Raw genomic sequence first — 26,519 nt, forward strand, 5'->3', positions numbered from 1 at the left:
CCTCCCAGTAGAGACTAATAAAGCTTTTAATATTTAAAAGTTTGGGCACTTAATTCTGGTGATCTGGGCTCACGGGTAACACTCCGTCCTCTGACGACTGGCAGCCGGCAGAGTCCACCGAGGCGCTGGTGATGATGATGGGAACCTTGGCCTTGAGGCTGGTCAGGGACCAGGGCAGGTGCACGGTGATGACCAGCTCGTAGCGAGTGTGCATGATCTCCCCGTCCCGTGTGCTGCTGCTCACGGACAGCAGCACTGGGAGGTTGAAGGTGCTGACGATCTTGGTGGTGTTGAAGCGGGTCATGTGGGTGTTGGCCTCCTGCCGCAGAAGCTCGCTGCTGTCCAGCCGAGACCGCCTCTCTGCGCCGGGCGTGAAGCCCTCGTACTGAACGTGAGCATACAGGGCGAATATGACCGTCTTGATGCATTTGCTGGTCTGGTTGTTGATCTCTGTTGTGAAGACAACTTTCTCTCCTGGCATGAAGGTGTTCTTTTCCATTTGGATTTGCAAGCAGATGGTGCCCTGGCGGCAGCAGTTGTAGGAGACTTTCTCCTCAGCCTCCACCAACAAGGGGTTCTAGAAGAGGAGGATGTGGGGGAACAGAAACAGACAACCGTGAGGGACCAGGACCGCACAATCCACTCGCCTGCCTGATCCACCCTGGGAACTCCTCAAAGCCTCTGGGGCTGGCCGGGCACGGTGGCTCACGCCTATAATCCCAGCACTTCGGGAGGCCGAGGTGGGAGGATCATGAGGTCAGGAGTTCGAGACCAGCCTGACTAATATGGTGAAACCCCTGTCTCTACTAAAAATACAAAAACTAGCTGAGCGTGATGGTGCATGCCTGTAATCCCAGCTACTCAGGAGGCTGAGGCAGGAGACTCTTGAACCCGGGAGGTGGAGGCTGCAGTAAGCCGAGATTGTGCTATTGCACTCTAGCCAGTGCTACAGAGCAAGACTCCATCTCAAAAATAAAATAAAAATAAAAAGCCTGTGGGGCTTTGGGGACTCTCGTAGGAAGAGGCATTAAGATGGAATCTGGAGCCCTAGGGATTTTGCAGTGAAAAACCTGGAGTCATCTCCCATCTCCCAGCATGTTTTGGCTTTTGGTTTTTGGTTTTTTTTTTTGGAGACAGAGTCTTGCTCTGTCGCCCAGGCTGGAGTGCAGTGGTGTGATCTCGGCTCACTGCAACCTCCGCCTCCCGAGTTCAAGTGATTCTCCTGCCTCCGCCTCCTGAGTACCTGGAACTACAAGCGCATGCCACCACATCCAGCTAATTTTTTTTTTTTTTAGACAGAGTCTCGCTTTGTCGCCAGGTTGGAGTGCAGTGGCACCATCCCCGCTCACCACAACCTCCGTTTCCCAGGTTCAAGCAATCCTCATGCCTCAGCCTCCAGAGTAGCTGGGATAACAGACACATGCCACTACCGCTGGGCTAATTTTTGTATTTTTTGTAGAGACGGGGTTTCACCATGTTGGCCAGGCTGATCTCGAACTCCTGACATCTTATGATCCACCCGCCTCGGCCTCCCAAAGTGCTGGGATTACAGGCGTGAGCCACCGCGCCCGGCCACATCCAGCTAATTTTTGTATTTTTAGTAGACGTGGGGTTTCGCCATGTTGGCCAGGCTGGTCATGAACTCCCGACCTGAGGTGATCTGCCCACCTCAGCCTCCCAAAGTGCTGGGATTACAGGCGTGAGCCACTGCACACAGCCTCTCCCAGTGCCCTTGGATCAAGGCTATTTGCCATTTGGAATATCAATTTCTTTCTTTCTTTCTTTTTTTTTTTTGAGACGGAGTCTCGCTCTGTCGCCCAGGCTGGAGTGCAGTGGCGCAATCTCGGCTCACTGCAACCTCCGCCTTCCAGGTTCACGCCATTCTCCTGCCTCAGCCTCCCGAGTAGCTGGGACTACAGGTGCCTGCCACCACGCCTGGCTAATTTTTTGTATTTTTAGTAGAGACGGGATTTCACAGTGTTAGCCAGGATGGTCTTGATCTCCTGACCTCATGATCCGCCTGCCTCGGCCTCCCAAAGTGCTGGGATTACAGGCGTGAGCCACCGTACCCGGCCTCTTTCTTTCTTCTTCTTCTTTTTTTTGAGATGGAGTTTTGCTCTTGTTGCCCAAGCGGGAGTGCAATGGCGTGATCTCGGCTCACTGCAATCTCCGCTTCCTGGATTCAAGTGATTCTCCTGCCTCAGCCTCCTGAGTAGCTGGGATTACTGACGTGCGCCACCACGCCCGGCTAATTTTTGCATTTTTAGTAGAGGTGGGGTTTCACTGTGTTAGCCAGGATGGTCTCGATCTCCTGACCTCGTGATTCGCCCGCCTCGGCCTCCCAAAGTGCTGGGATTACAGGCGTGAGCCACTGCGCCCGGCCTTTTTTTTGTTTTTGTTTTTGTTTGCAGCCTGAAGTTCAGTGGTGCATTCATGGCTCACTGCAGCCTTGACCTCCGGGGCTCAAGTTATCCCCCGCCATCAGCATCCCAAGTAGCTGGGACCACAGGCATGCGTGCCACCACACCCCAGCTTTTTTTTTTTTTTTTTTTGGAAATAAGGTCTCACTATGTTGTCCAGGCTAGTCTCAAACTCCTGGGCTCAAACAGTCCTCCCGCTTCAGCCTCTCGAAGTGCTGGGATTACAGGCATGAGCCACCGCGCCTCACCCTATTCATGGATTTAATAAACAAAGTTCATTGAAACTCACAAAATTTATATTTTCTGACATAGTCTGTTCTTTGCTTTTATTTTTATTTTATTTCATTTTATTTGAGATGGAATCTCGCTCTGTTGCCCAGGCTGGAGTGCAATGGTAAAATCTTGGCTTGCTACAGCCTCCGCCTCCCAGGTTCAAGTAATTCTCCTGCCTCAGCCTCTCAAGGAGCTGGGATTACAGGTGCACACCACCATGCCTGGCTAATTTTTATATTTTTAGTGGAGACGGGGTTTCACCATGTTGGCCAGGCTGATCTCAAATGCCTGACCTCAGTTGATCTGTCTGCCTTGGCCTCCCAAAGTGCCTGGCCTGCTTTTATTTTTAAAAAGTTGATTGCAACATGGCAGATTTTTTTTTTTTTTTTGAGACGGAGTCTCGCTCTGTCGCCCGGGCTGGAGTGCAGTGGCCGGATCTCAGCTCACTGCAAGCTCCGCCTCCCGGGTTTACGCCATTCTCCTGCCTCAGCCTCCCGAATAGCTGGGACTACAGGCGCCCGCCACCTCGCCCGGCTAGTTTTTTGTATTTTTTTTAGTAGAGACGGGGTTTCACCGTGTTAGCCAGGATGGTCTCGATCTCCTGACCTCGTGATCCGCCCGCCTCGGCCTCCCAGAGTGCTGGGATTACAGGCTTGAGCCACCGCGCCCGGCCGGCAGATTGTTATTTCTGATATTTTTATTCTACTTATTGCCTGTTCTGTTCTTTTATCTTATTTAAAAAAATGGTTGCAACCTGCTAAATTGATTTTTTCTGATATTGCCTATTTATATTCTTGCCTATTCTTTCATTTTATAAAAATATGGCCAGGTGCTCCTAGCACTTTGGGAAGCCGAGGCGGGTGGATCACAAGGTCAAGAGACCGAGACCATCCTGTCCAACTTGGTGAAACCCCATCTCTATTAAAAATACAAAAATTGGCCAGGCGTGGTGGCGGGCACCTGTAATCCCAGTTACTCAGGAGGCTGAGGCAGGAGAATCACCGGAATCCGGGAAGTGGAGGTTGCAGTGAGCCGGGATTGCTCCAGCCTGGCAAAAGAGTGAGACTCCGTCTCAAAAAACAAAAATTAAAAAAGACCAGGCATAGTGGCTCACACCTGTAATCCCAGCATTTCGGGAGGCCAAGGCAGGCGGATCACCTGAGGTCAGGAGTTTGAGACCAGCCTGGCCAATGTGGTGAAACCCCATCTCTACTAAAAATATAAAAATTGGCCAGGTGTGGTGGCATGCTCCTGTAATCCCAGCTACTCGGGAGGCTAAGGCAGAAGAATCACTTGAATCTGGGAGACCGAGGTTGCAGTGAGGCTGAGATCCAGCCCTGCACTCCAGCCTGAACAACAGAGGGAGACTCTGTCTCAAAAAAAAAAAAAAAAAAAAAAAGGAAGAAGAAAAAGAAAAGAAAAGAAAAAGAAAAGAAAATGCTTGTATTCCACCAAATGGATTTTTGCAACCCACTACTTGGTTGTGACCTGTGGTTTGAAAACATTGCTGGCCGGGTGTGGTGGCTCATGCCTGTAATCCCAGAACTTTGGGGAGGCCAAGGGAGGAGGATCACTCAAGCCCAGAAGTTCGAGACCAGCCTGGGCAACATAGTGAGACCCTGTCTCCAAAAAAAAAAAAAAAAAAAAAAAAAGAAGAAGAAGGCTGGGTAATCCCAGCACTATGGGAGGCCGAGGCGGGCAGATCACGAGGTCAGGAGATCGAGACCATCCTGACTAACAGGGTGAAACCTCGTCTCTACTAAAAATAAAAAAAGAAAAATAGCCGGGTGTGGTGGCGGGCGCCTGTAGTCCCAGCTACTTGGGAGGCTTAGGCAGGAGAATGGCGTGAACCCAGGAGGCAGAGGTTACAGTGAGCCGAAATTGCGCCACTGCACTCCAGCCTGGGTGACAGAGTGAGACTCCATCTCAATAAAACAAACAAAACAAAAGAAGAAGAAGAAGAAGAAGAAGAAGAGAAAAGAAAGAAAAACATACTGCAGGAGGTCAGGTATGTCGCCTTTTTGAGAACTCAGGCAGACCCTTGACCCCCTCTGACCTCACCTCTCACTTTTCTGCCTCTGGCTTCTCTTCCGCCTTCTCAGGAGCAGCTGGAGCTGCCCCTCCTCTCCTGAAGTTTAATTGCATCTGGTTTCATTCTAAATCCCGGCAGTCTTATTCGAAAATTCGTAGCATGCGTTAGGACCCTGCAGGTGTGAAAGAACCTGCTGCCCTAACTCAAGACAAAGCTGGTAGTCCTGTCCTGGTCCTGAAAGAGGTATCAGGAGGTACCAAGAGCTACCAGTGTCCCTTTATTTCCAACTGAGCTATTACCTTTTTTTTTTTTTTTTTTTTAATAGAGGTCCTGGCTAGGAGCAGTGGCTCACGCCTGTGATCCCAGCACTTTGGGAGGCCTAGACAGGCGGATCGCCTGAAGTCAGTTTGAGACCAGCCTGGCCAACATGTCGAAACCCCATCTCTACTAAAAAATACAAAAATTAGCTGGACGTGGTGGTGGGCACCTCTAATCCCAGCTGCTCGAGAGGTTGAGGCAGGAGAATCACTTGAACCCGGGAGGCAGAGGTTATATTGAGCCAAGATTGTGCCACTGCACTCCCACCTGGGTGACAGAGTGAAACTCTGTATCAAAAGAAAAACAATGGGGCCAGGCGTGGTGGCTCATGCCTGTAATCCCAACACTTTGGGAGGCCAAGGCGGGCGGATCACGAGGTCAGGAGATCGAGGCCATCCTGCCTAACACTGTGAATCCCTGTCTCTACTAAAAATACAAAAAAATTAGCCAGGTGTAGTGGCAGGCGCTTGTAGTCCCAGCTACTTGGGAGGCTGAGGCAGGACAATGGCACGAACCCGGGAGGCGGAGCTTGCAGTGAGCCAAGATTGTGCCACTGCACTCCAGCCTGGGCGACAGAGCAAGACTCCGTCTCAAAAAAAAAAAAAAAAAAAAGGTCGGGCGTGGTGGCTCAAGCCTGTAATCCCAGCACTTTGGGAGGCCGAGACAAGCAGATCACGAGGTCAGGAGATGGAGACCATCCTGGCTAACACGGTGAAACCCCGTCTCTACTAAAAAATACAAAAAACTAGCCGGGCAAGGTGGCAGGCGCCTGTAGTCCCAGCTACTCGGGAGGTTGAGGCAGGAGAATGGCGTAAACCCGGGAGGCGGAGCTTACAGTGAGCTGAGATCCGGCCACTGCACTCCAGCCTGGGCGACAGAGCAAGACTCCCTCTCAAAAAAACAAAAAAAAGAAAAGAAAAGGAAAAAGAAACTGCTGGCCGGGCATAGTGGCGCACACTTGTAATCTCAGTACTTTGGGAGGCCGAGGAGGGTGGATCACAAGGTCAGGGGTTCAAGACCAGCCTGGCCAAGATAGTGAAACCCCGTCTCTACTAAAAATAGAAAAAAAAATTGGCCGGCCTTGGGGGCAGGTGCCTGTAATCCCAGCCTCCTCAGGAGGCTGAGGCGTGAGAATTGCTTGAACCCAGGAGGCGGAGGTTGCAGTGAGCCGAGATCATGCCACCGCACTCCAGCCTGTGTGACAGAGCGAGACTCCGTCTCAAAAAAAAAAAAAAAAAAAGGAAAAGAAAAAAAAAATGCCAGCCCTCTGACATCTGTCATCTTGTCCCAATGCTCTGATGGCAAATCACTCCCTGGAGAGGTGAAGTGACTTTGGCCAACGTCCCTCCTCCCACCTCGACTTCTGCCTCTGCACCTGGACTCGGGAAGGGACCCAGAATGAGTCCTGCACTCAGCCAAGCGGAGGCTGCACGGCCCTTCCTTCTCCTGGACTGAGGCCACCACCTCTATTGTCTGAGAGCTCCAAGGTCAGTGCTGGAGGGCTACTGAGTGTCCAGGCCTCTCTCCCACACTGAGGGTCACCCCGTGGGGCCTCTTCTTGGCTTTTCCCTAGGGCCGTGTCTCCCCCTTGACAAGTGGACATTTGGGCCATTCTCCTGGGTGGGGCTCTCCTGGGCTCTGCAGGGTGCTGAGCAGCATCCCTGGCCTCCACCCATTCCATGCCAGGAGCACCCCCCAAGTTGAGACAACCACAGTTGTCTCCAGACATTGCCAAATGTCCCTTATGGGGATAAAACAGCCCCAGTTGAAAACCACTGGCTTATCCATCCTGGCTAACATGGTGAAACCCCGTCTCTACTAAAAATACAAAAAAATTAGCCGGGCGCGGTGGCGGGCGCCTGTAGTCCCAGCTACTCAGGAGGCTGAGGCAGGAGAATGGCGTGAACCCAGGAGGCGGAGCTTGCAGTGAGCCAAGATCGCGCCATTGCACTCCAGCCAGGGGGACAGAGCGAGACTCCGTCTCAAAAAAAAAAAACAAAACAAAAAAAAACGACTGGCTTAGTTCCTGCCCTTGTTTCTTTTCTTAAAAAATGTTGGCCTGACATGGTGGCTAATGTCTGTAATCCCAACACTTTGGGAGGCTGAGGCAGGTGGATCACCTGAGGTCGGGAGTTCGAGACCAGCCTTACCAACATGGTGAAACCCTGTCTGTACTAAAAATACAAAAATTAGCTGGGCGTGGTGTCGCCAGTCTGTATGTAATCCCAGCTACTCAGGAGGCTGAGGCATGAGAATCGCTTGAACTTGGGAGGCGGAGGTTGCAGTGAGCCGAGATCATGCCTCTGCACTTCAGTCTGGCGACGGAGCGAGACTCTGTCTCAAAAAATAAATAAAATATATACACATATATTATTTTATTTTAGAGACAGAGTCTCACTCTGTCGCCCAGGTTGGAGTGCAGTGGTGCAAACATGGCTCACTGCAGCCTTGACCTCCGGCTGCCCTAAGGTTTCTGACTCACCTTTTGTGAAATCTCAGGGGCTGGGAAGCTGCCAACACCCTTCCCTTCTGCCCTTGGGACCTTCTCTGTCCCCTGCCCACCCACCTTCCCTCTTCCTCCTTGGAGCTTGGAGAATGTTTCCACCTCCGCCTTTCCCCCATCAGTACCTGCAATGGAGTTTCTTTGTGGAAGGCGGAAGTTCCTTGAACCAGTAAGTACATCCTCTTCTTGGCTAAAATGTGTTCCCGGCCCATGCAGGAAGCTTGTACGAAATAGAAGACATGGCCAAATTTGCTGCTGAAGGTAGAAGGAAGCCTGGGAGGTAAGTTGAAATGGAAGTCAAAGGTGTGGCTGCCTGCACTTAACCAATTATCTGAAAGCAAAACACACCAATGCCATCAGAAGGTTCTAGAATTGTTTTTCTTTTTTTTTTTTGCTTTGTTTTTTTTTTTTTTTTGAGACGGAGTCTCGCTCTGTCGCCCAGGCTGGAATGCAGTGGCCGGATCTCAGCTCACTGCAAGCTCTGCCTCCCGGGTTTACGCCATTCTCCTGCCTCAGCCTCCCGAGTAGCTGGGACTACAGGCGCCCGCCACCTCACCCAGCTAGTTTTTTTTTTTTTGTATTTTTTAGTAGAGACAGGGTTTCACCGGGTTAGCCAGGATGGTCTCGATCTCCTGACCTCGTGATCCGCCCGTCTCGGCCTCCCAAAGTGCTGGGATTACAGGCTTGAGCCAGCGCGCCCGGCCTGCTTTGTTTTTTTGTTTGTTTATTTTTGAGACAGGGTCTCACTTTGTGGCCTGAGTACCTGGAACTACAGGTGTGTGCCACCACACCCGGCTAATTTTTGTATTTTTAGTAGAGACGGGGTTTTGCCACGTTGGCCAGGTTGGTCTCGAACTCCTGACCTCAGTCTGGAGTATAGTGGTGTGATCTCGGCTCACAGCAACCTCTGCCTCCCAGGTTCGAGCGATTCTCCTGCCTCAGCCTCCCGAGTAGCTGGGATTACAGGCATGCACCACCACATCCGGCTAATTTTTGTATTTTTGGTAGAGATGGGGTTTTGTCATGTTGTCCAGGCTGGTCTTGAACTCCTGGCCTCAGGCGATCCGCCCGTCTCGCCCTCCCAAAGTGCTGGGGTTACAGGCGTGAGCCACTGCACCCGGCCTTTTTTTGCTTGATTTATTGTTTTGGCATGGAGGCGGGTCCTGGACTTGGCTTGTCTGTCCCTGCTGAGTTAAACTGAGCTCTACACTTTTAGGACCTGCTGGGCCTGTAAATATCAGGCCCCAGCTGGGCTGGAGTGGGATGCCCTGGGGTGCGTGACTGTGCCTGGAGTTGTCACCTGAAACCACTGAAGGACCCTTGCATACGCCCGCCTGGAGCCTGAGAAAGTGGAAGTTAGGCCTTCAGGGTTCAACAAATATACCTTTTTTTTTTTTTTTTCTTTATGTAGAGACAAAGTCTGTCTCTGTCGCTTAGGCTGCAGTGCAGTGGTGTGATCATTGCTCACTGCAGCCTCCAACTCCTGAGATCAAGTGATCCTCCCACCTCAGCCTCCAGAAGAGCTGGGACTACAGGCCCATGCCACCTTGCCTGGCTAATTTTTAAATTTCTGGTGGAGACAGGGTCTTGCTATATTTCCCAGGCTGGTCTTGAATGTCTGGCCACAAGCAATCCTCCTGCCTCACTCTCCCAAAGGTGCTAGGATAATAGGCGTGAACCAGCTGGGCCCGGTGGCTCACGCCTGTAATCCCAGCACTTTGGGAGGCCAAGGTGGGTGGATCACCTGAGGTCAGGAGTTCGAGACCAACCTGGCCAACGTGGCGAAACCCCGTCTCCACTAAAAATACAAAAATTAGCCGGGTGTGGTGGCACACACCTGTAGTTCCAGGTACTCGGGAGGCTGAGGTGGGAAGATCGCTTGAACCTGGGAGGTGGAGGTTGCAATGAGCCGAGATCGTGCCACTGTACTCCAGCCCGGGTGACAGAGTGAGATGCCGTCTCTAAACATAAATAAATAAGTAGTATGTGAGGCAGAGAAAACTTTTGCCCTCATAGAGCTTGACCTTCAGTGCATGGTATACAGTAGGTGCTTAATACATGTTGATTGACCAACTGAGTGATGGTCTAGGAAGCAGACTCTCATACAACTGCCATTTCTATGACCTTCATTTCATTTTCCTTCTTGCACTTCTCAAAAATCCTCTTAGCATTGCCTATCTTCCCTAGCTCATGGCAATCCCAAAAATATCAGGGACCCTGTTTCTTTCTTTTTTGTTTTTTTGGGACAGAGTCTCAGTCTGTCGCCCAGGCTGGAGTGCAGTGGCGTGATCCTGGCTCACTGCAACCTCCGCCTCCTAGGTTCAAGCAATTCTCCTGCCTCAGCCTCCTCAGTAACTGGGATTACAGGTATGTACCACAACGCCTGGCTAATTTTTGTATTTTTAGTAAAGACGGGGTTTCGCCATGTTGGCCAGGCTGGTCTCAAACTCCTGACCTCAAATGATCCACCTGCCTTGGCCTCCCAAAGTGCTGAGATTACAGGCGTGAGTCACTGGGCCCAGCCTTTTTTTTTTTTTGAGACGGGGTCTCACTTTGTCACTCAGCCTGGACCTCTCGGGCTCAAGTGATCCTCTTGCCTCAGTGCCCCAAGTAGCTGGGACTACAGGCGTGTGCCACCACGCCTGGTTAGTTTTTGTATTTTTAGTAGAGACGGGGTTTCACCATGTTAGCCAAGATGGTCTTGATCTCCTGACCTCGTGATCTGCCCGCCTCAGCCTCCCAAAGTGCTGGGATTACAGGCGTGAGCCACCGCGCCCGGCGCTAGTTCTTTTTTTTTAAGAGACAGTCGTTCGAACCCAGGAGGTTGTGGTGAGCCGAGATCGCAGCATTGCACTCCAGCCTGGGCAACAAGAGCAAAACTCCGTCTCAAAAAAAAAACAAAAAAAAATAAGCAAAAATTAGCCAGGCATGGTGCCTGGCTACTCAGGAGGCTGAGGTGAGAGGATCACTCATGCCAGAGAGGCTGAGGCTGCAGTGAGTTGTGATCATACCACTGCCCTCTAGCCTGGGCAACACAGCGAGGCCCTGTCTCAAAAATAAATACGTAAGCCAAGCATGGCGGCTCACGCCTGTCATCCCAGCACTTTGGGAGGCTGAGGCGGGCAGATCACAAGATCAGGAGTTCAAGACCAGCCTGGCCAACATGGTGAAACCCTGTCTCTACTAAAAATACAAAAAATTGCTGGACTGGTGGTGGGTGCCAGTAATCCCAGCTATGTGGGAGGCTGAGGCAGGAGAATTCTTTGAACCTGGGAGGTGGAGGCTGCAGTGAGTCGAGATCACGCTGTTGTACTCCAGCCTGGGAAGCAGGGTGAGACTCTGTCTCAAAAAATAAATAGGCCGGGCACGGTGGTTCAAGCCTGTAATCCCAGCACTTTGGGAGGCCAAGGCGGGCGGATCACGAGGTCAGGAGATCGAGAACATCCTGGCTAACACGGTGAAAACCCATCTCTACTAAAAAATACAAAAAAACTAGCAGGAGGCTGGGCGCAGTGGCTCACGCCTGTAATCCCAGCACTTTGGGAGGCCAAGACGGGAGGATCCCGGGAGGCGGAGCTTGCAGTGAGCTGAGATCCGGCCACTGCACTCCAGCCTGGGCGACAGAGCAAGACTCTGTCTCAAAAAACAAACAAACAAACAAAGAAACAAACACAAAAAACTAGCCGGGCACGGTGGCGGTTGCCTGTAGTCCCAGCTACTCGGGAGGTTGAGGCAGGAGAATGGCGTAAACCCGGGAGGCGGAGCTTGCAGTGAGCTGAGATCCGGCCACTGCACTCCAGCCTGGGCAACAGAGTGAGACTCCGTCTCAAAAAAAAAAATAAAAAATAAATAAATAAATAAATAAAATAAAAATAAATACATAAATAAATTAAATTAAATTACACTTTGTTCAGCCAAGCGTTGGCCACGTGTTCTGCTTGACTGCATAATATCTGGGAATATCCCCACAAACACATTTTGAAAAAGACATATAATTCCCCCCATAGCTCAGCAGACTCTCTGACATTTGTTCAGATTTCAGGTCTGACCTGGTGGAACTGGGGACTAGTTATTCCTTCCCTGGAAGGTCTCCCTTGCTCTTCTACCTCCACTATCTTTTTTTGAGAGGGAATCTCGCTCTGTAACCCAGGCTGGCGTGCAATGGTGCAATCTCGGCTTACTGGAACCTCCTCCTCCCAAGTTCAGGTGATTCTCTTGCTTGAGCCTCCCAAGTATCTGAGATTACAGGCATGTGCCAGCACGCCTGGCTAGATTTTTGTTTTTTGGGGGGCAGAGATGGGGTTTCGCTGTATTGGCCAGGCTAGTCTCAAACTCCTGACCGCAAGTGATCCACCTGCCTCAGCCTCCCAAAGTGCTGGAATTACAGGCATGAGCCACTGTGCCTGGCTTACCTCCACTGTCTTTCCCCATGAATACAGGACTGCCTACTTTGTCTCCTGGGGTTTTGCTGTCAGAGTGAAACTTATCTGTAAAAGAATAAGACTTCTCAGGGGCCTCTCAAAGGCAGTTGTTGGACTGAGCATTTTCCAAAGAGACTACTTTGAACCTTCATTTTGAATATCTGGGTTCTGATCAGCTCCTTATGTCTTGTTATTTTCGTGTTTTGTGTATCTGATGGTCATCGTTCTACATGACTTCCCTTAGGGAGAAATCAGGCCACTCCCTATTTCTGATAGCCCTGGAGGTTTGTTGATTGACTCTTGGATGTGTTTATTTTCCAGACCCAGGTTCCTGTCATGGCTAGGGGTGGCTGTTGGCCTCGTCCTTACCCTCCACTGGGAATGTCTTTGTCTTATGCACGTAGTCTGCCTTGTTGTTGCAAATAACATTTCTGCTGTAATCGCGGGATGCCCCGGCTTCTTCACTCCACTCAATGTAACCCCTTCCCACGAGCTCCACCTTCACTATGGGGTCCACCAGGGTGCTGTTCAGGGTTAAAATCATCTTCCCTTTTATGCTGGAGCCAGCCAGGTAGATTGCATCCTTGGGCAGCACTAATTCGATCGACTTCACCACAGACATGGGGGGTTGGGGCGGTAGAGAGACATCCCTCTCCCTCCCCCATGTCCCTGAAATTCCCGGTTCCTTGGCCCTAGTGAGGTAATCCATCTATGACATCACTCAGCTCAGAGTTCCGGGAAGTGGGGACCCCAATGGCCAGGAGGGGAGACAGAACTGTTGTTCAGGGTGGGTGGTTGATGGCGAAACTTGTAGTCCTCACTGGTTCCTTTTTACTGGTTCTTTTTTTTTTTTTTTTTGAGATGTAGTCTCGTTCTGTTGCCCAGGCTGGAGTGCAGGGGCACCATGTTGGCTCACTGCAAGCTCTGCCCCCCGGGTTCAAGCGATTCTCCTGCCTCAGCCTCATGAGTAGCTAGGACCACAGATGCACGCCAGCACGCCTGGCTAATTTTTTGTGTTTTTGGTAGAGACAGAGTTTCACTGTGTTAGCCAGGATGTCTCAATCTCCGGAGCTTGTGATCCACCCGCCTCGGCCTCCCAAAGTGCTGGGATTGCAGGCGTGAGCCACCGCACCTGGCCCTTTTCTTTTTTTTGAGACAAAGTCTCATTCTGTCACCCAGGCTGGAGTGTAGTGGTGTGATCTCGGCTCACTGTAACCTCGGCCTCCCGGGTTCCAGTGATTCTCCCACCTCAGCCTCCTGAGTACCTGAGATTACAGGCATGTGCCACTGCAACTGGCTAATTTTTGTCTTTTTAGTAGAGATGGGGTTTCACCATGTTGGCCAGGCTGGTCTCGAACTTCTGGCTTCAAGTGATCCGCCTGCCTTGGCCTCCCAAAGTGCTAGGATTGCAGTCCGTGAGCCACTGTGCCTAGGCGCATACACACTCATTTTCATCTTGAAGACTCTACATTTGTATTGGTCTGTACTGGAAAAAACACAGAGATATGGCCAGGACCTGGAATCTGGTGCGTACTGAAGTTGCTCAGGGCATCGTGTGCTTAATTTGAACGTTGACACCATCAGGAAGAGGCGATTCCCTGCATGATTGACATTTCTCTTTTTTTTTTGAGACGAAGTCTCACTCTGTCACCCAGGCTGGGTGCAGTGGCGTGATCTTGGCTCACTGCAACCTCCGTCCCCCTGGTTCAAGGGATTCTCCTGCCTCGACCTCCCAAGTAGCTGGGATCATGGGTGTGGGGGTTACAGGTGCTTGCCCCCATGCCCAGCTAATTTTTGTATTTTTTAAATTTTTTTGAGACAGAGTCTTGCTCTGTCACCCAGGCTGGAGTGCAGTGGCGCAATCTCGGCTCACTGCAAGCTCCGCTTCCCGGGTTCATGCTATTCTCCTGCCTCAGCCTCTCGAGTAGCTGGGACTACAGGCATCTGCCACAACGCCTGGCTAAATTTTTGTATTTTTAGTAGAGATGGGGTTTTACTGTGTTAGCCAGGCAACAGGCTGGTCTCGATCTCCTGACCTCGTGATCTGCCCATCTCGGCCTCCCAAAGTGCTGGGATTATAGGCGTGAGCCTCCGCACCTGGCCAATTTTTGTATTTTTAGTAGAGACAGGGTTTCGCCACCTTGGCCAGGCTGGTCTTGAACTCCTGACCTCGTGATCCATCCACCTCGCTCCGCCTCCCAAAGTGCTGGGATTATAGGCGTGAGCTACCACGCCCGGCTGACATTTCTCTTTATGCCTGCCTCTCCCCCGTTGGATGGGAAGTCCCTCCAGGGTGAGACCTTGTCTAAGTGAACTTTGTGCCCACCAATGTCTGCGTGACTCAGGCAGGATCTGGCTCAGACAGGGGTGTGGGGTGGGGCTGGAATCAATAAAAGTTTGTTGAATGACTTAATGCCCTCTGAGAATGTATCATTTTGCAACAGGGAAACTGAGGCCCTTTGCACTCTAGCAGTTATTCCTGCCACCTGATTTGCACATGGGTTGGTACCTAAGAGGAAGGGACATTGAATCATAGGAGGGGCTAGGAAGTACTCATTCTCTAGCCTGGCAGGCCTTATTTCTTGTCTTGCATTATTTTATGTGATAGCTTTTGCGGGCATTGGCCTCTTGTTTCCCCAAGTCAAGCTTGTCCAACTCCTGACCCACAGGCCACATGTGGCCCAGGATGGAATACGGCTCAACACAAACTCGTAAACTTTCTTAAAACATTAAAAGATTTTTTTGCAATTTTTTTTTTGTAGCTCATCAGGTATTGTTAGTGTTAGTTAGTTAGTTTGTTTATTTATTTATTTATTGAGATGGAGTTTTGTTCTTGTTGCCCAGGCTGGAGTGCAGTGGTGCAATCTCGGCTCACTGTAACCTCCGCCTCCTGGGTTCAAATGATTCTCCTGCCTCTGCCTCCTGAGTAGCTGGAATTACAGGCACCCGCCACCACACCCGGCTAATTTTTGTATTTTTAGTAGAGACGGGGTTTCACCATGTTAGGCCAGGCTGGTCTCGAACTCCTGACCTCAGGTGATCCGCCCGCCTTGGCCTCCCAAAGTGCTGGGATTACAGGCATAAGCCACTGTGCCTGGCCAGTGTTAGTGTATTTTATGTGTGGCCCAAGACAATTATTCTTTCAGTGTGGTCCAGGGAAGCCAAAAGATTAGACAACCTTGCTCTAAGTGGCTTGTGAGCTTTTTTTCTGAGATGCCTGGAATAGTTTGTTACTCATGTTTTAAAATAGCAATTATTACTATTTTTTTTTTTTTTTTTTGAGACGGAGTCTCACGCTGTTGCCCAGGCTGGAGTGCAGTGGCGCGATCTCGGCTCACTGCAATCTCCGCCTCCTGGGTTCACGCCATTCTCCTGCCTCAGCCTCCTGAGTAGCTGGGACTACAGGCGCCCGCCACCGCGCCCGGCTAATTTTTTGTATTTTTTTTAGTAGAGACGGGGTTTCACTGTGGTCTCGATCTCCTGACCTTGTGATCCGCCCGCCTCGGCCTCCCAAAGTGCTGGGATTACAGGCTTGAGCCACCGCGCCCGGCCTTAATTATTACTATTTTTTGAGACACAGTCTTGTTCTGTCACCCAGGCTGGAGTGCAGTGGCGCAATCATGGCTCCCTGCAGCCTTGATCTTCTGGGCTCAAGAGATCCTCCTGCATCAGCCTCCTGAGTAACTGGGACTACAGGTGCACACCATGCCTGGCTAATTCATTTTTATGTTATATAGTGAAAGGGTCTCACTATATTGCCCAGGCTGGTCTCGAACTCCCAGGTGCAAGAGATCAGCCCTCCTCGGCCTCCCGAAGTGCTGGGATTACAGGTGTGAGCCACTGCACCCGGCTGGACAGTTATGAACCTGAGCAAATTTAAGAAATTTTGATTTTCTCAAGATGACTAGGGAACTGGAGCCCTCAATCAACAGCCGTTGGTATCTCTTCTGCAGGGAGAGTTAGATGCCTCCTCTGTGATACTTAACTACCACTATCCAAGGTGCTTGGGCTATACCCCTCACCACGTGTACATGAAAAACGTATTCCTGGTCAGTCACAGTGGCTCACGCCTGCAATCCCAGCACTTTGGGAGGTCCAGGCGGGCAGATCACCTAAGGTCAGGAGTTTGAGACCAGCCTGGCCAACATGGGTGAAACCCCATCTCTACTAAAAATACAAAAATTAGCTGGGCTTGGTGATGCGGACCTCTAGTTCCAGCTACTGGGGAGGCTGAGGCAGAAGAATTGCTTGAACCCAGGAGGTGGAGGTTGCAGAGAGCCAAGATCGTACCACTAGAACTGCAGGCTGGGCACCAAAGCAAGACTCCATCTCAAAAAGAGAAAGAAAAAGAAAAAGAAAAAGAAAAAAAAAAGAAAAATGTATTCCCTCTTTCAGCCACGTTGAGTTTTCTCAACAGCACTAACAAACGGATGATGTGTTCTGATAGAACTAGGCCAGGTTCCTGCAGCAGGTGCTATCATTTTGGAAGAGCTCAAGCCGTCTCACACCCTCAGGTGGGCCTGCTCATACCTGTAGTGTGGGTTCTACCTGGCTGATGGCTGAGGGTCCAGAATTGTGTGCAGTAGTGTTAATTGTGTACTGAGGTTGGAGACAGTGAACAGCACCATCTGGACATCGTGGATTAGAATGCAGGAGCTTCCCAAGGCTATGACAAAGGACCACAAACTCAGTGGCTGCAAACCACACATTTATTTATTTGGAGATAGAGTCTCGCTCTGTCACCCGGGCAGAGTACAGTGGCTTGATCTCGGCTCACTGCATCCTTCGCCTCCTGGGTTCAAGTGATTCTCCTGCCTCAATCTCCTGAGTATCTGGGATTATAGGCACACACTACCCTGCCCAGCTAATTTTTCTTTTTTTTTTTTTTTTTTTGAGATACCATCTTGCTCTGTCACCCAGGCTGGAGTGCAGTGGCACAATCTCGGCTCACTGTAACCTCCTCCTCCTGGGTTCAAGCAATTTTCTGCCTCAGCTTCCCGAGTAGCTGGGATTACAGGCGCCCGCTACCACACTTGGCTAATTTTTGTGTTTTTAGTAGAGACAGGGTTTCACCATGTTGACCAGGCTGGTCTGGAACTCCTGACCTCCAGTTATCTGCCTGTCTCGGCCTCCTGAAGTGCTAGGATTACAGGTGTGAGCCACCGCGCCCGCCCCATACATTTATCATCTTACAGTTTGGGAGGTCAGAAGTCTGAAATAAATTTTAGGGACAGGGCGGGTTCTAGGAGTCTTTATTGCTTTTTCTTGCCACCAGAAGCTGCCCATCTTCCTTGCCTCTTGGCCTGATCTTTTTTTTTTTTTTTTTTGTGAGACTGAATTTTGCTTTTGTTGCCCAGGCTGGGGTGCAATGGCGCGATATCAGCTCACCGCAACCTCCACCTCCTGGGTTCAAGCGATTCTCCTGCCTCAGGCTCCCGAGTAGCTGGGATTATAGGCTCATGCCACCAAGCCAGGCTAATTTTGTATTTTTAGTAGAAACGGGGTTTCTCCATGTTAGTCAGGCTGGTCTCGAACTCCTGATCTCAGGCGATCCGCCTTTCTTGGCCTCCCCAAGTGCTGGGACTACAGGTGTGAGTCCACGTGCCCAGCCCTTGGCCTGATCATTGTAAAGCCTGCTTCCACTTTCCCATCTCCTTTGACTTTGACCTTTTTGTATCCCTCTTTCACTTATTAGGACCTTTTAAGGACATTGTGCCCACCTGGATCACCCAGGAGACGCTCCCCAACTCAAAATCATTAACTGAATCACACCTGCAAAGTTGCAAAGTCCTTTTAGCTGTGTAAGGCACTGTATTCACAGATCCGGGGGATGAGGACGTGGGGGTCTAGAGACGCCTATCTTTGGGGGCCATGATCTGTCTCCTATATAGGGACGTAGCAGAAGTCCCACTGACCAGATAGAGGAGATAATAGAGTGATGAAGAAACTATAAAAAGCTAAGTGGGAACTCAACGTTTTTCTGCTCACAGCTCTCAAGAGAAAGACCAAAGTCCTCCCCGGTGGCCTTCAAGGTATTATATATCACCCCTCTGACCTCAACTCCCCCTCCCCTTTGCTCAGTGGGCCCCAACCACACCAGCCCCTTCCTGCTCCCTGGACACCTCTAAGCCTTTTCCGGCCTCTAGGTTTGACCTTCCCTCCTAGACCCATCTGTCCTTGGAGCCTCATCTCCGATCCCAGCTCAAATGTCATCTTCTCTGAGAGGCCCACCGCAATGGCCCCAGTGAGACAGTATCCTCTCTCCCCGCCTCCCGACACATGGCTGCTGGGTACTCTCCTATAAGGAATCATCTCAAATTATCTGCTTTATTTATTCATTTCTTGCCTGTCTCCCCCAGATAGGAATTTTTCCTCCCTGAGACCACCAAGTGGGTCTGCCACGTACACCCCTGGGTTCTGCAGCTCTGAGCAACCTGTCCGGCTGCTTTGTAGGTGTCCAGCACAGGTCACTCGTGTGCCCGCCAGGACTGGTCAGAGTGGAATAGACAGGGCGGAGGGGGCAGGGCAGCCCTGCCCGCCTGGACAGCCTGGAGAAGGCGGGAAAACGAGGCGGGAAAAGACAGCAAACAAGCCCTGCGGGTGGGTAGGGTGGAGAGCCCTGGCAGGCCCTGACGCCAGGCAGTGGGGCTTGGGGCGATCAGGCGAGCCATCGGGGTGCAGGTGGTCTCCTAGGGGCCCCCCACATTCCCTCGCAGTATTTACACATTGATTCTGGCCTTCTTAGACCTACTGGTCAATGCGTGCGACTGGGGACCTGCGAACGGACTTGGACTTAAGAGGTCAGGGGGTCTGTACCCTGGGGGTCTCCAAGGCTCCTGGGGGGGCCCACGTGCGGGGGGTGACCAGGCCCTGCCACGCAGACCCTTTGCACGCTGGGCGCGCCCAGCAGAGCGCGCAAGGCTAGGCGGAGCCGTGGCCCGCTGGGCGGAGGCGCCGTGGACAGAGGAGGGGGCGCCCCCCACCCTCTTTCTCGCTTCCCGCCACTGCGCCGGCCAATCAGGAGGCAGGCGCCCGCCCCCGGCACGGCCTCCTGCGGCCCCGCAACTCCCAAATGCCGAGTTTTCGCGGGAAAAAAATCAGAGCAGCTGGCAGCGCGGCGGGCAGCATTTGCCGAGCGGGCGCTCCGGGTCGCACGCACGTCCGCGCGGGGTCCGGGCCACGCACGCGGCTTCATAGCTATCCCCAGCCGGGCCGGGCGCGCAGACAAGCGGTTTGCGGCGACCAGAGAGGTGAGCCGCCGGGTCGGGGTGCCAGCCCGGGCCAGGCGCACGGGGCTCGGGGACTTTACAAAACTTTCCCGCGCGGCCAACCCGGGCGCACTCGTGTCCCTCACTCTGTCCCGGGATCCAGGGCCTCCCCTTCCGCCGAACCCTCGGGAGTCGCTCCCCGACACATACCCGGCTGGAGCCGGGACCAGCGCTGCGTCCCCGGAGCCCGGCTGGGGGTCGAGCGCACCGGGTGGGGGAGGGCCCGGCAAGCCGCCGGGGAGGATGTCAGGCTCCGCGCCTGCGCGCGGGGCGCCCCGCGATTCAATTGTCGCGCCCGAGCCCGATTTCGCGCGCCCTGAGCTCCCCGGGCGCATCTGGGCCAATGGGGGGCGAGCGGGGCGGGGCGGCCGGGTGCGGCGGAGCCAATAAGAAGCGGCTCAAGTGAAGGGGGGCGGGACTTGACGAGCTGGGGCCCCTTGGTCGTCCCGGCGGCGGGGGTGGGCGTGGGCTGCTGGCGCGACCCGCGCGGACCGGTGGGAGTGCGGGAGGGACGCCGGGGGTCTAGGGTCTGGAGGGGCGCGAGCTGCCGGGAGTTGGGGGCCGAGGTGAGTCGCGGGGCGCGCGGGCGGGGGTGGCCGGGACGGGCGGCCAGTTGCCATGGCCACCGCGGGGCGGGCCCGGTCGCGCACGCGCGCGTTTGGGGGGCAGCAAGGAGGGGGGGCGCGGGCACCGAGGGGTCCCGGGACCCGCGGATCTCGGGTGGGGTTTTTTCGTCTCAGTCGCACTTGGTTGAGTTCCCCCGGGACTTCTGAAGTTCCGGCCCGCGCTGGACTTCTGGCATTCCCTCTTCCGTAAATAGCAATCCGAGGAATGAATGAATCAATGAATGAAATGAGTAAACGAACCAACTCGGCCACTTGGCCCAGGCCTCCTTCCTCCTCTGGTCGTGGGGAAGGAGGGATGGGTTGGACCTTTTGCTTTCCTTTCAATTCCCTCTTTTCATTCTCCTTCCTCCTCAATCTTCAACACTTGGCTAGTCGTTAATGCCTTAAGTCCTTTATTTACTGTGTCTGGCCCTGGCCGGGGTCTGGCTGTATAGGAGGACTGGGAGGGCATCCTGGGAGTTTCCTGGTGTCCACAGGCCGGACAAATGCAACCCCGACTCCTTAGAGCATGGTATGGCTTGGAGGTGTTGGTAAAACTGATCTGGGGTTTTTGCTGTCTCTTCCCTCAGCGCCGACACCATGTGGATCCAGGTTCGGACCATGGACGGGAGGCAGACCCACACGGTGGACTCGCTGTCCAGGCTGACCAAGGTGGAGGAGCTGAGGCGGAAGATCCAGGAGCTGTTCCACGTGGAGCCAGGCCTGCAGAGGCTGTTCTACAGGGGCAAACAGGTACACCCGCCGCCAGCACCTTTGTTCTATGCCTGGTCCAGGCCCCGCGCCTCTGCAGCCACCAGCCGATACTTTCTCCCTCCCACCTCCCCCCCCCACAACCTCGTCCGGTACCACTTCACCTCTCCCGGAAGAAGTCCACAGAAACCTCAAATGCCTGCGAGAGGAAGGAACAAAGGGAGGACTCACAGATTGACATGCTGGGCTGGCGGCTGGTCCTCGAATCTATAGGGTCTGGGCTTTTAAACTTATTTTTTCAAAGCTCCCCCTCAAAATAATGGCTAGAGAAAGAAGTTTTGGAGGTGGCCGATGGAAGACTGAGGAATTTTCGAGAAAGGGCCCAGGACCATCCCGTAGCTAGGACGGAAGCGACCAGGTTTTCTTTTTTAAACATCCACCACCAATTAATTACTCACAGCCTGTACCAGTTAAGCGTCAGACCCCAGAGTGTTTTTTTTCTAAAAATTTGGATTAGCTTATTCAGAGTCTGGAGATGGCGCTTGCTAATCAGGAATTTCCGCCACTCTGAGCCTGCTGTGCCGCCGCTGCTGGTGACCTGGGGCGCATGGTCCCTGAGGGGTCCACCGGCCTTCATCTCTTTCTCTGTTCTTTCCCCAGCCCCTCGTTGCATTTAAAATGGCCCCCTTTGATTTCATAGCTGCCACGTTTGGGACGCTCCCTCCATTGGCACCTGGGGGGGTTGGGGGTTCTACTTTGGTTGGTGTTTTTGTGGGGGACTGCGGGACATACTGTGAGTGGGGTTTCCCGGCAGGATGAAACAGTGTGATTGAAGGTGTAGGTCCCATCTGCTGGAGATGGTTGGACCACGGGGACGGGCATAGACTACTGGAACTGGATTAAAAGTTGTCAGTTGAGCTGCGTGTACCCCACCGTGTTGTTGTTGGATTTTGAACCGGGTACTGCTGCCATCTGGTGTCTAGGTTGGAAAATAAACACCGCGCCCGGCCAGGTTTTTTGGGGGCTGGGAGGATCATGCCTGCTCACTCCAGATGAGATCTGATGATTAATTTCTCCGGCTTGCACGCAGTAGACCTTCCTTAGCCCTCTTCCCGTAAGAGACGTGATGACTTGAGTCGTAAGAATCTGAGTTAACCCGCCCTGCCCCGAGAGGAGGCGATCTGAAGAACTTGGGGAGTTGATCGTGCAGCCGCGTGCGCGCAGGGAAGAGGCAGGGCCGGGCTCAACAGAGGAGCTCCGCCTGGCGCTCTCTTCCTCCCTCCTCCTGCGATGCGTGCTCCCTTTGTGGCATCCAAACTGATTCTGATTTGCTGCTCAGCCTATTGGGTTAGCACAGAAGGCTTCATTTCACAAAGTTTCTGAAGCCTGCACAGACCTGCTAAGTTCACGGGGTAGCTCAATGGCGGGTTGGCCTCTCATGCTCCCAAGTTCAGGAGAGGAGATAATGCTGAGTATCCACTCTATGCCAGTCACCGAGCTAGCATTTTAATTTTTGCATTTCACCCATGCAGGAATGGGAAAACACCTAAACACACCTGCCATGTAGATTTTACCATCGATATTCTGACGTATGAGGTTTATCATGAAGCGCTCTGTCTTTATGCCCACCAAGCCATCTTTTTGGGATGCATTTCAAAGTAAGTTGCAGACACCAGTCTACCTTTCCCCTAATTACTGCAGCACACCATCAGTAACTAGAGCTCAGTATTTGTTTTTGGTTCTGTTCTTACTGTTTTTTTTTTTTTCTTATTGAGACAGGATCTCATTCTGCCCAGGCTGTGGTGCAGTGGCACGATCACAGCTCATTACAGCCTCAGTTTCCTGGGCTCAAGCAGTCCTCTAGCCTCAGCCTCCAAAGTAGCTAGGACTATAGGCGTGTACCACCATGCCTGGCTAGTTTTTGTATATTTTGTAGAGATGGGGTCTTATTATGCTGCCCAGGGTGGTCTCCTGGGCTCAAGTGACCCTCCTGCCTCGGCCTCCCAAAGTGTTGGGGTTACAGGCATGAGCTACTGTGCCTGGCCAAAAAACTTTGAATATAGTGAAACAGATGTTAAACAGACTGAATAATTTTGACAAATGTCTACATCCATGCAACCCAAAACCCCTATCTCCCCTCATTTGTAACATAATACTTGAGTCATACAATAGTTTCTGTCACATCTCTAAGTTTAGTGTGACAATGACAGGAACACTTATGTTAATTAGACACATACATTGTGCTTTTCTTTCTTTTTTTTTTTTTTGAGATGGAGTTTCACTCTTGTTGCCCAGGCTGGAGTGCAGTGGTGCCATCTGGGCTCACTGCAACCTTCACCTCCCAAGTTAAAGCGATCCTCCTACCTCAGCCTCCTAAGTAGCTGGGATTACAGGCGCCCACCACCATGCCTGACTAATTTTTTGTATTTTTTTTTTTTTTTTTTTTTTGAGAAGGAGTCTTCCTCTGTCGCCCAGGCTGGAGTGCAGTGGCGCGATCTCGGCTCACTGCAAGCTCCACCTCCTAGGTTCACGCCATTCTCCTGCCTCAGCCTCCCGAGTAGCTGGGACTACAGGCGCCCGCCACCACGTCCGGCTAATTTTTTTGTACTTTTTTAGTAGAGACGGGGTTTCACCGTGTTAGCCAGGATGGTCTCGATCTCCTGACCTCGTGATCCGCCCGTCTCGACCTCCCAAAGTGCTGGGATTACAGGCTTGAGCCACCGCGCCCAGCCAATTTTTTGTATTTTTAATAGAGATGGAGTTTCACCATGTTGGCCAGGCTGGTTTCAAACTCTTGACCTCAGGTGATCCACCTACCTCAGTCTCCCAAAGTGCTGGGATTACAGGTGTGAACCACTGTGCCCAGCCAACGTACATTGTGCTTTTGTCAGGATGTTGGCAGTGATGATACCCGGCCCTAGCTCTACCGGAACTCACCCGGACTGAACAGGGAGCTGGGATTGGAACCTGAGATTTTGGTTTCTGAGACTGGGCTCTCAACACTGAATTTCGTCTCCCAGGTCAGCTCGGGTAGTTATGAAAAGATTCCGTGTTCCTACGTAACCTTCATAACCGCCTCTTTGTTCCCTTACCCTGTGGCTGTTCCCTATGCAGTAGTTTTTTTTCTCTCGAGACGGAGTTTTGCTCTTGTTGCCCAAGCTGGAGTGCAATGGCATGATCTCGGCTTACCTCAACCTCTGCCTCCTGAGTTCAAGCGATTCTTCTGCCTCAGCCTCCGGAGTAGCTGGGACTACAGGTGTGCGCCACCATGCCTGGCTGCTTTTTTTTTTTTTTTTTTTTTTTTTGTATTTTTAGTAGAGATGGGGTTTCTCCATGTTGGTCAGGCTGGTCTCGAACTCCCGACCTCAGGTGATTCACCACCCCCCTTGGCCTCCCGAAGTGCTGGGATTACAGGCGGGAGCCATTGCACCCGGCCCCATGCAGTAGCTTTAAGAGATCGTGTCGTTGCTTCTGTCTTCTGGGCCCCAGAGAGGTGATGCAGTTTCCCCACTTGGACGGCTCGGAAAGTGAGCTGGCGGCAGGGAGGTTTGGACAGTGGAGGGAGGGGGGCACAGAGGCACACAGCAGCACCTCCCAGCACCACGTGAAGTCTGCAGGCCCCCAGGCTAACGTGAGAGAAAGCAACGCAGTTCCCGGTGGGTGCAAATGGGCTGTTGTCCTTATAGAATGTTCTAGAGTGTTCACAGTCCTTTTTTGTCCTGTTTAAAGAAACTTGGCCTAGCAGCCCAAGGTCTACGGTGAAGTTGATGGAGACCCCAGAGCAGAACAGAGTTGGGTCTGTCTCAGAATATGGAGGATCTGTGGTGGCCTCACTTGGGCTGAATAGGGTGGCAGTGATGTTGCTTGATGGGTGGGAAGGCAGGGAGCTGATTGAGGGCAGTGAGTTTGGGCGGGCGGCCCAGCGTAGGCAACGGAGAGGCATCTGCAGCTCCCCATCCCCCAGTCTTTTTTCTTTTTGGCTGCACATCAAAATAACAATAGCTGTCTTTCGTGGCGCCTTTAACCTGCTCAGGTACAACACTGCACTGTACATAATCTTTTCAGCATCCCTGGCCAGAGACTCGCCAGCTCCCACATCATCTTATTTTAGACAGGGCGAATACCCACCACGTTGTAGCGCAGTGCGAATTCAATGAGATTATGAATGTGAAGGGCGGAGTGAGCCCCGTGCCGGGCTCACAATGAAAGTGAAATAAATCTCTTAGCACAGGGCTTCTCCCGCTCTGCACTGTGGCTGTTTGGGGCCAGGTCATCCTCTGGCTGGGGCTGTCCTGGGCACTGCAGGGTGCTGAGCGGCGTCCTTGGCCTCCACCCACTCCATGCCAGAGCACCCTACCCTACCAGTCATGACAACCACAAATATTCTGAGACTTCCATGCCTCAAAGGCAGGATTAGAGTCAGTCTGATGCCTCAGTTGAAATGGTGGCCCAGGAATGGCCTTGCAAGGGTCACTTGTCATAGTGATGCCTTGGGTGTCCCCACTGGACAGCCCCCTTGCAGAGGCCTGCCCTTCTGGCTGCAGAAGGGAGGGTCCCCACCACCAGCTCCCACCCACTGTTGCATCCCTCCCCCAGGAGGGCTCCCTGTTAGAGTGCACGGCCTCTGTTAGGATTACTCACCGCTGCTGTCGTGGCCCCAGAGCAGCTGTAGACAATCGGTAAATGGGTGGGCGTGGCTTTGTTCCAATAAAGCTTGATTTATAAAAACAGGTATGGCCTGGTGCAGTAGCTCATGGTTGTAATCCCCGCACTTTGGGAGGCCAAGGCAGGTGGATCACCTGAGGTCAGGAGTTCGAGACCAGCCTGCCAACATGATGAAACCCCGTCTCTACTAAAAATACAAAAATGAGGCGGATGTGGTGGCGCATGCCTGTAGTCCCGTAGTCCCAGTCCTGTAGTCCCAGTTACTTAGGAGGCTGAGACAGGAGAATCGCATGAACCTGGGAGGTGGAGGTTGCAGTGAGCTGAGGTCCCACTACTGCACTCCAGCCTGGGCGACAGAGCAAGACTCCATCTCAAAAAAGAAAAAAAAAAAAACATAAAACAAAACCAAAACAAAGTAGGTGCAGGCCAGAATTGTCCCTGGGGACATAGTTGGTCAATTAGATTGCACACTTTGATCCAGCCTCAGTTGGTGTGTCCGGGTTTTCTGGCTAGGAAGAATGCTGCTGTGGAATGTGTTGGAACAGATACTTACGTGCGCCGTGTTGGCGTCCTTCCAGGTCAGGGGTTCTCAAACGGATCTCAGGACCCCTTTACATCTTCCAGAATGATCCAAGAGCCCCAGGAGCCTGTGTCTGTGTGGATTCTGTCTGTCGGTTGTCACTGTGTTAAAAATTGAGGCCAGGCATGGTGGCTCGCGCCTGTAATCCCAGCACTTTGGGAGGTTGAGGCAAGAGGATCGCTTGAGGTTGGGAGTTCGAGACCAGCCTGGGTCATGTAGCAAGACCCTGTCTCTACAAAAAATCATGAAAATTAGCCGGGCGTGGTGGCGCATGCCTGTAGTCCTAGCTACTTGGGAGGCCAAGGTGGGAGGATCACTTGAGCCTGGAAGGTAGAGGCTGCAGTAAGCCAAGACTGTACCACTGAACCCCAGCCTGGGAGACACAGTGAGACTTTGTCTCAAAAAAACAAACAAAAAAAAAACAAATAAATTGAAAGCTGAGAAATTCAAAGCACAAGAAGACAAGCGTGCCCCCTCTTTTAGCTGTCAACATGGCGGAGCCGTCCCTGGTGACGCAGCCTCCAAAGATGCCCCTGTGCCCTCCTGAGACCTCAAGAGGGAAACTGGCAGCGACAGTGACGGTAGTGTCTTGGTGGCGGTCATGTTGACCTCACTGACCTCTGAAGTGCTGCTCTAGTGTCTCAGCGGTGACCCGGCCAGGTCGAAGGACGGAGTTCCGCTGTCACTAGCCCTCTGCCCGTCCTGTGTGCTGGGATGCCCTCG

The 26,519-nt window shown here is 52.4% G+C and overlaps 2 protein-coding genes and 1 pseudogene across 6 annotated transcripts in view; 1 reads left to right on the top strand and 2 right to left on the bottom strand.

Annotated features, from left to right (window-relative positions):
- Positions 1-8: 8 nt before the first annotated feature.
- Positions 9-12,664, bottom strand: LOC105487135 (arrestin domain containing 5). Of its 2 annotated transcripts, XM_071086733.1 has the most exons (4): positions 12,337-12,664; positions 11,959-12,033; positions 7,672-7,877; positions 9-577 (listed from the first exon to the last, which is right to left on the bottom strand). In XM_071086733.1, exons 1-4 carry the CDS (start codon positions 12,587-12,589, stop codon positions 50-52), a joined length of 1,062 nt encoding a protein of 353 aa, XP_070942834.1. In that variant the 5' UTR covers positions 12,590-12,664; the 3' UTR covers positions 9-49. The 2 variants fall into 2 exon arrangements, with proteins under 2 accessions (XP_070942834.1, XP_070942835.1); XM_071086734.1 differs by lacking the exon at positions 11,959-12,033 and having other exon boundaries at positions 12,337-12,662.
- A 2,678-nt stretch (positions 12,665-15,342) lies between these two features.
- LOC139360190 (transcription initiation factor TFIID subunit 4-like) lies at positions 15,343-19,570 on the bottom strand (annotated as a pseudogene).
- The window catches only part of LOC105487125 (ubiquitin like with PHD and ring finger domains 1), a 55,792-nt gene continuing 48,362 nt past the window's right edge, over positions 19,090-26,519 (top strand). Inside the window, exons 1-2 of one of the 4 annotated variants that reach the window (XM_071086727.1) lie at positions 19,090-19,217; positions 20,431-20,593. In XM_071086727.1, coding sequence (XP_070942828.1) covers positions 20,441-20,593 — 153 coding nt within the window. In that variant the 5' untranslated portion in view covers positions 19,090-19,217; positions 20,431-20,440. Of the gene's footprint in view, positions 19,218-19,714; positions 19,802-19,939; positions 20,048-20,430; positions 20,594-22,083; positions 22,210-26,519 lie in introns of those variants that run through there. The other 3 variants (XM_071086728.1, XM_071086729.1, XM_071086730.1) reach the window with 3 other exon arrangements.

This window comes from Macaca nemestrina, chromosome 20 (genome assembly GCF_043159975.1).
Source record: "Macaca nemestrina isolate mMacNem1 chromosome 20, mMacNem.hap1, whole genome shotgun sequence".
NCBI lineage: Eukaryota > Metazoa > Chordata > Mammalia > Primates > Cercopithecidae > Macaca > Macaca nemestrina.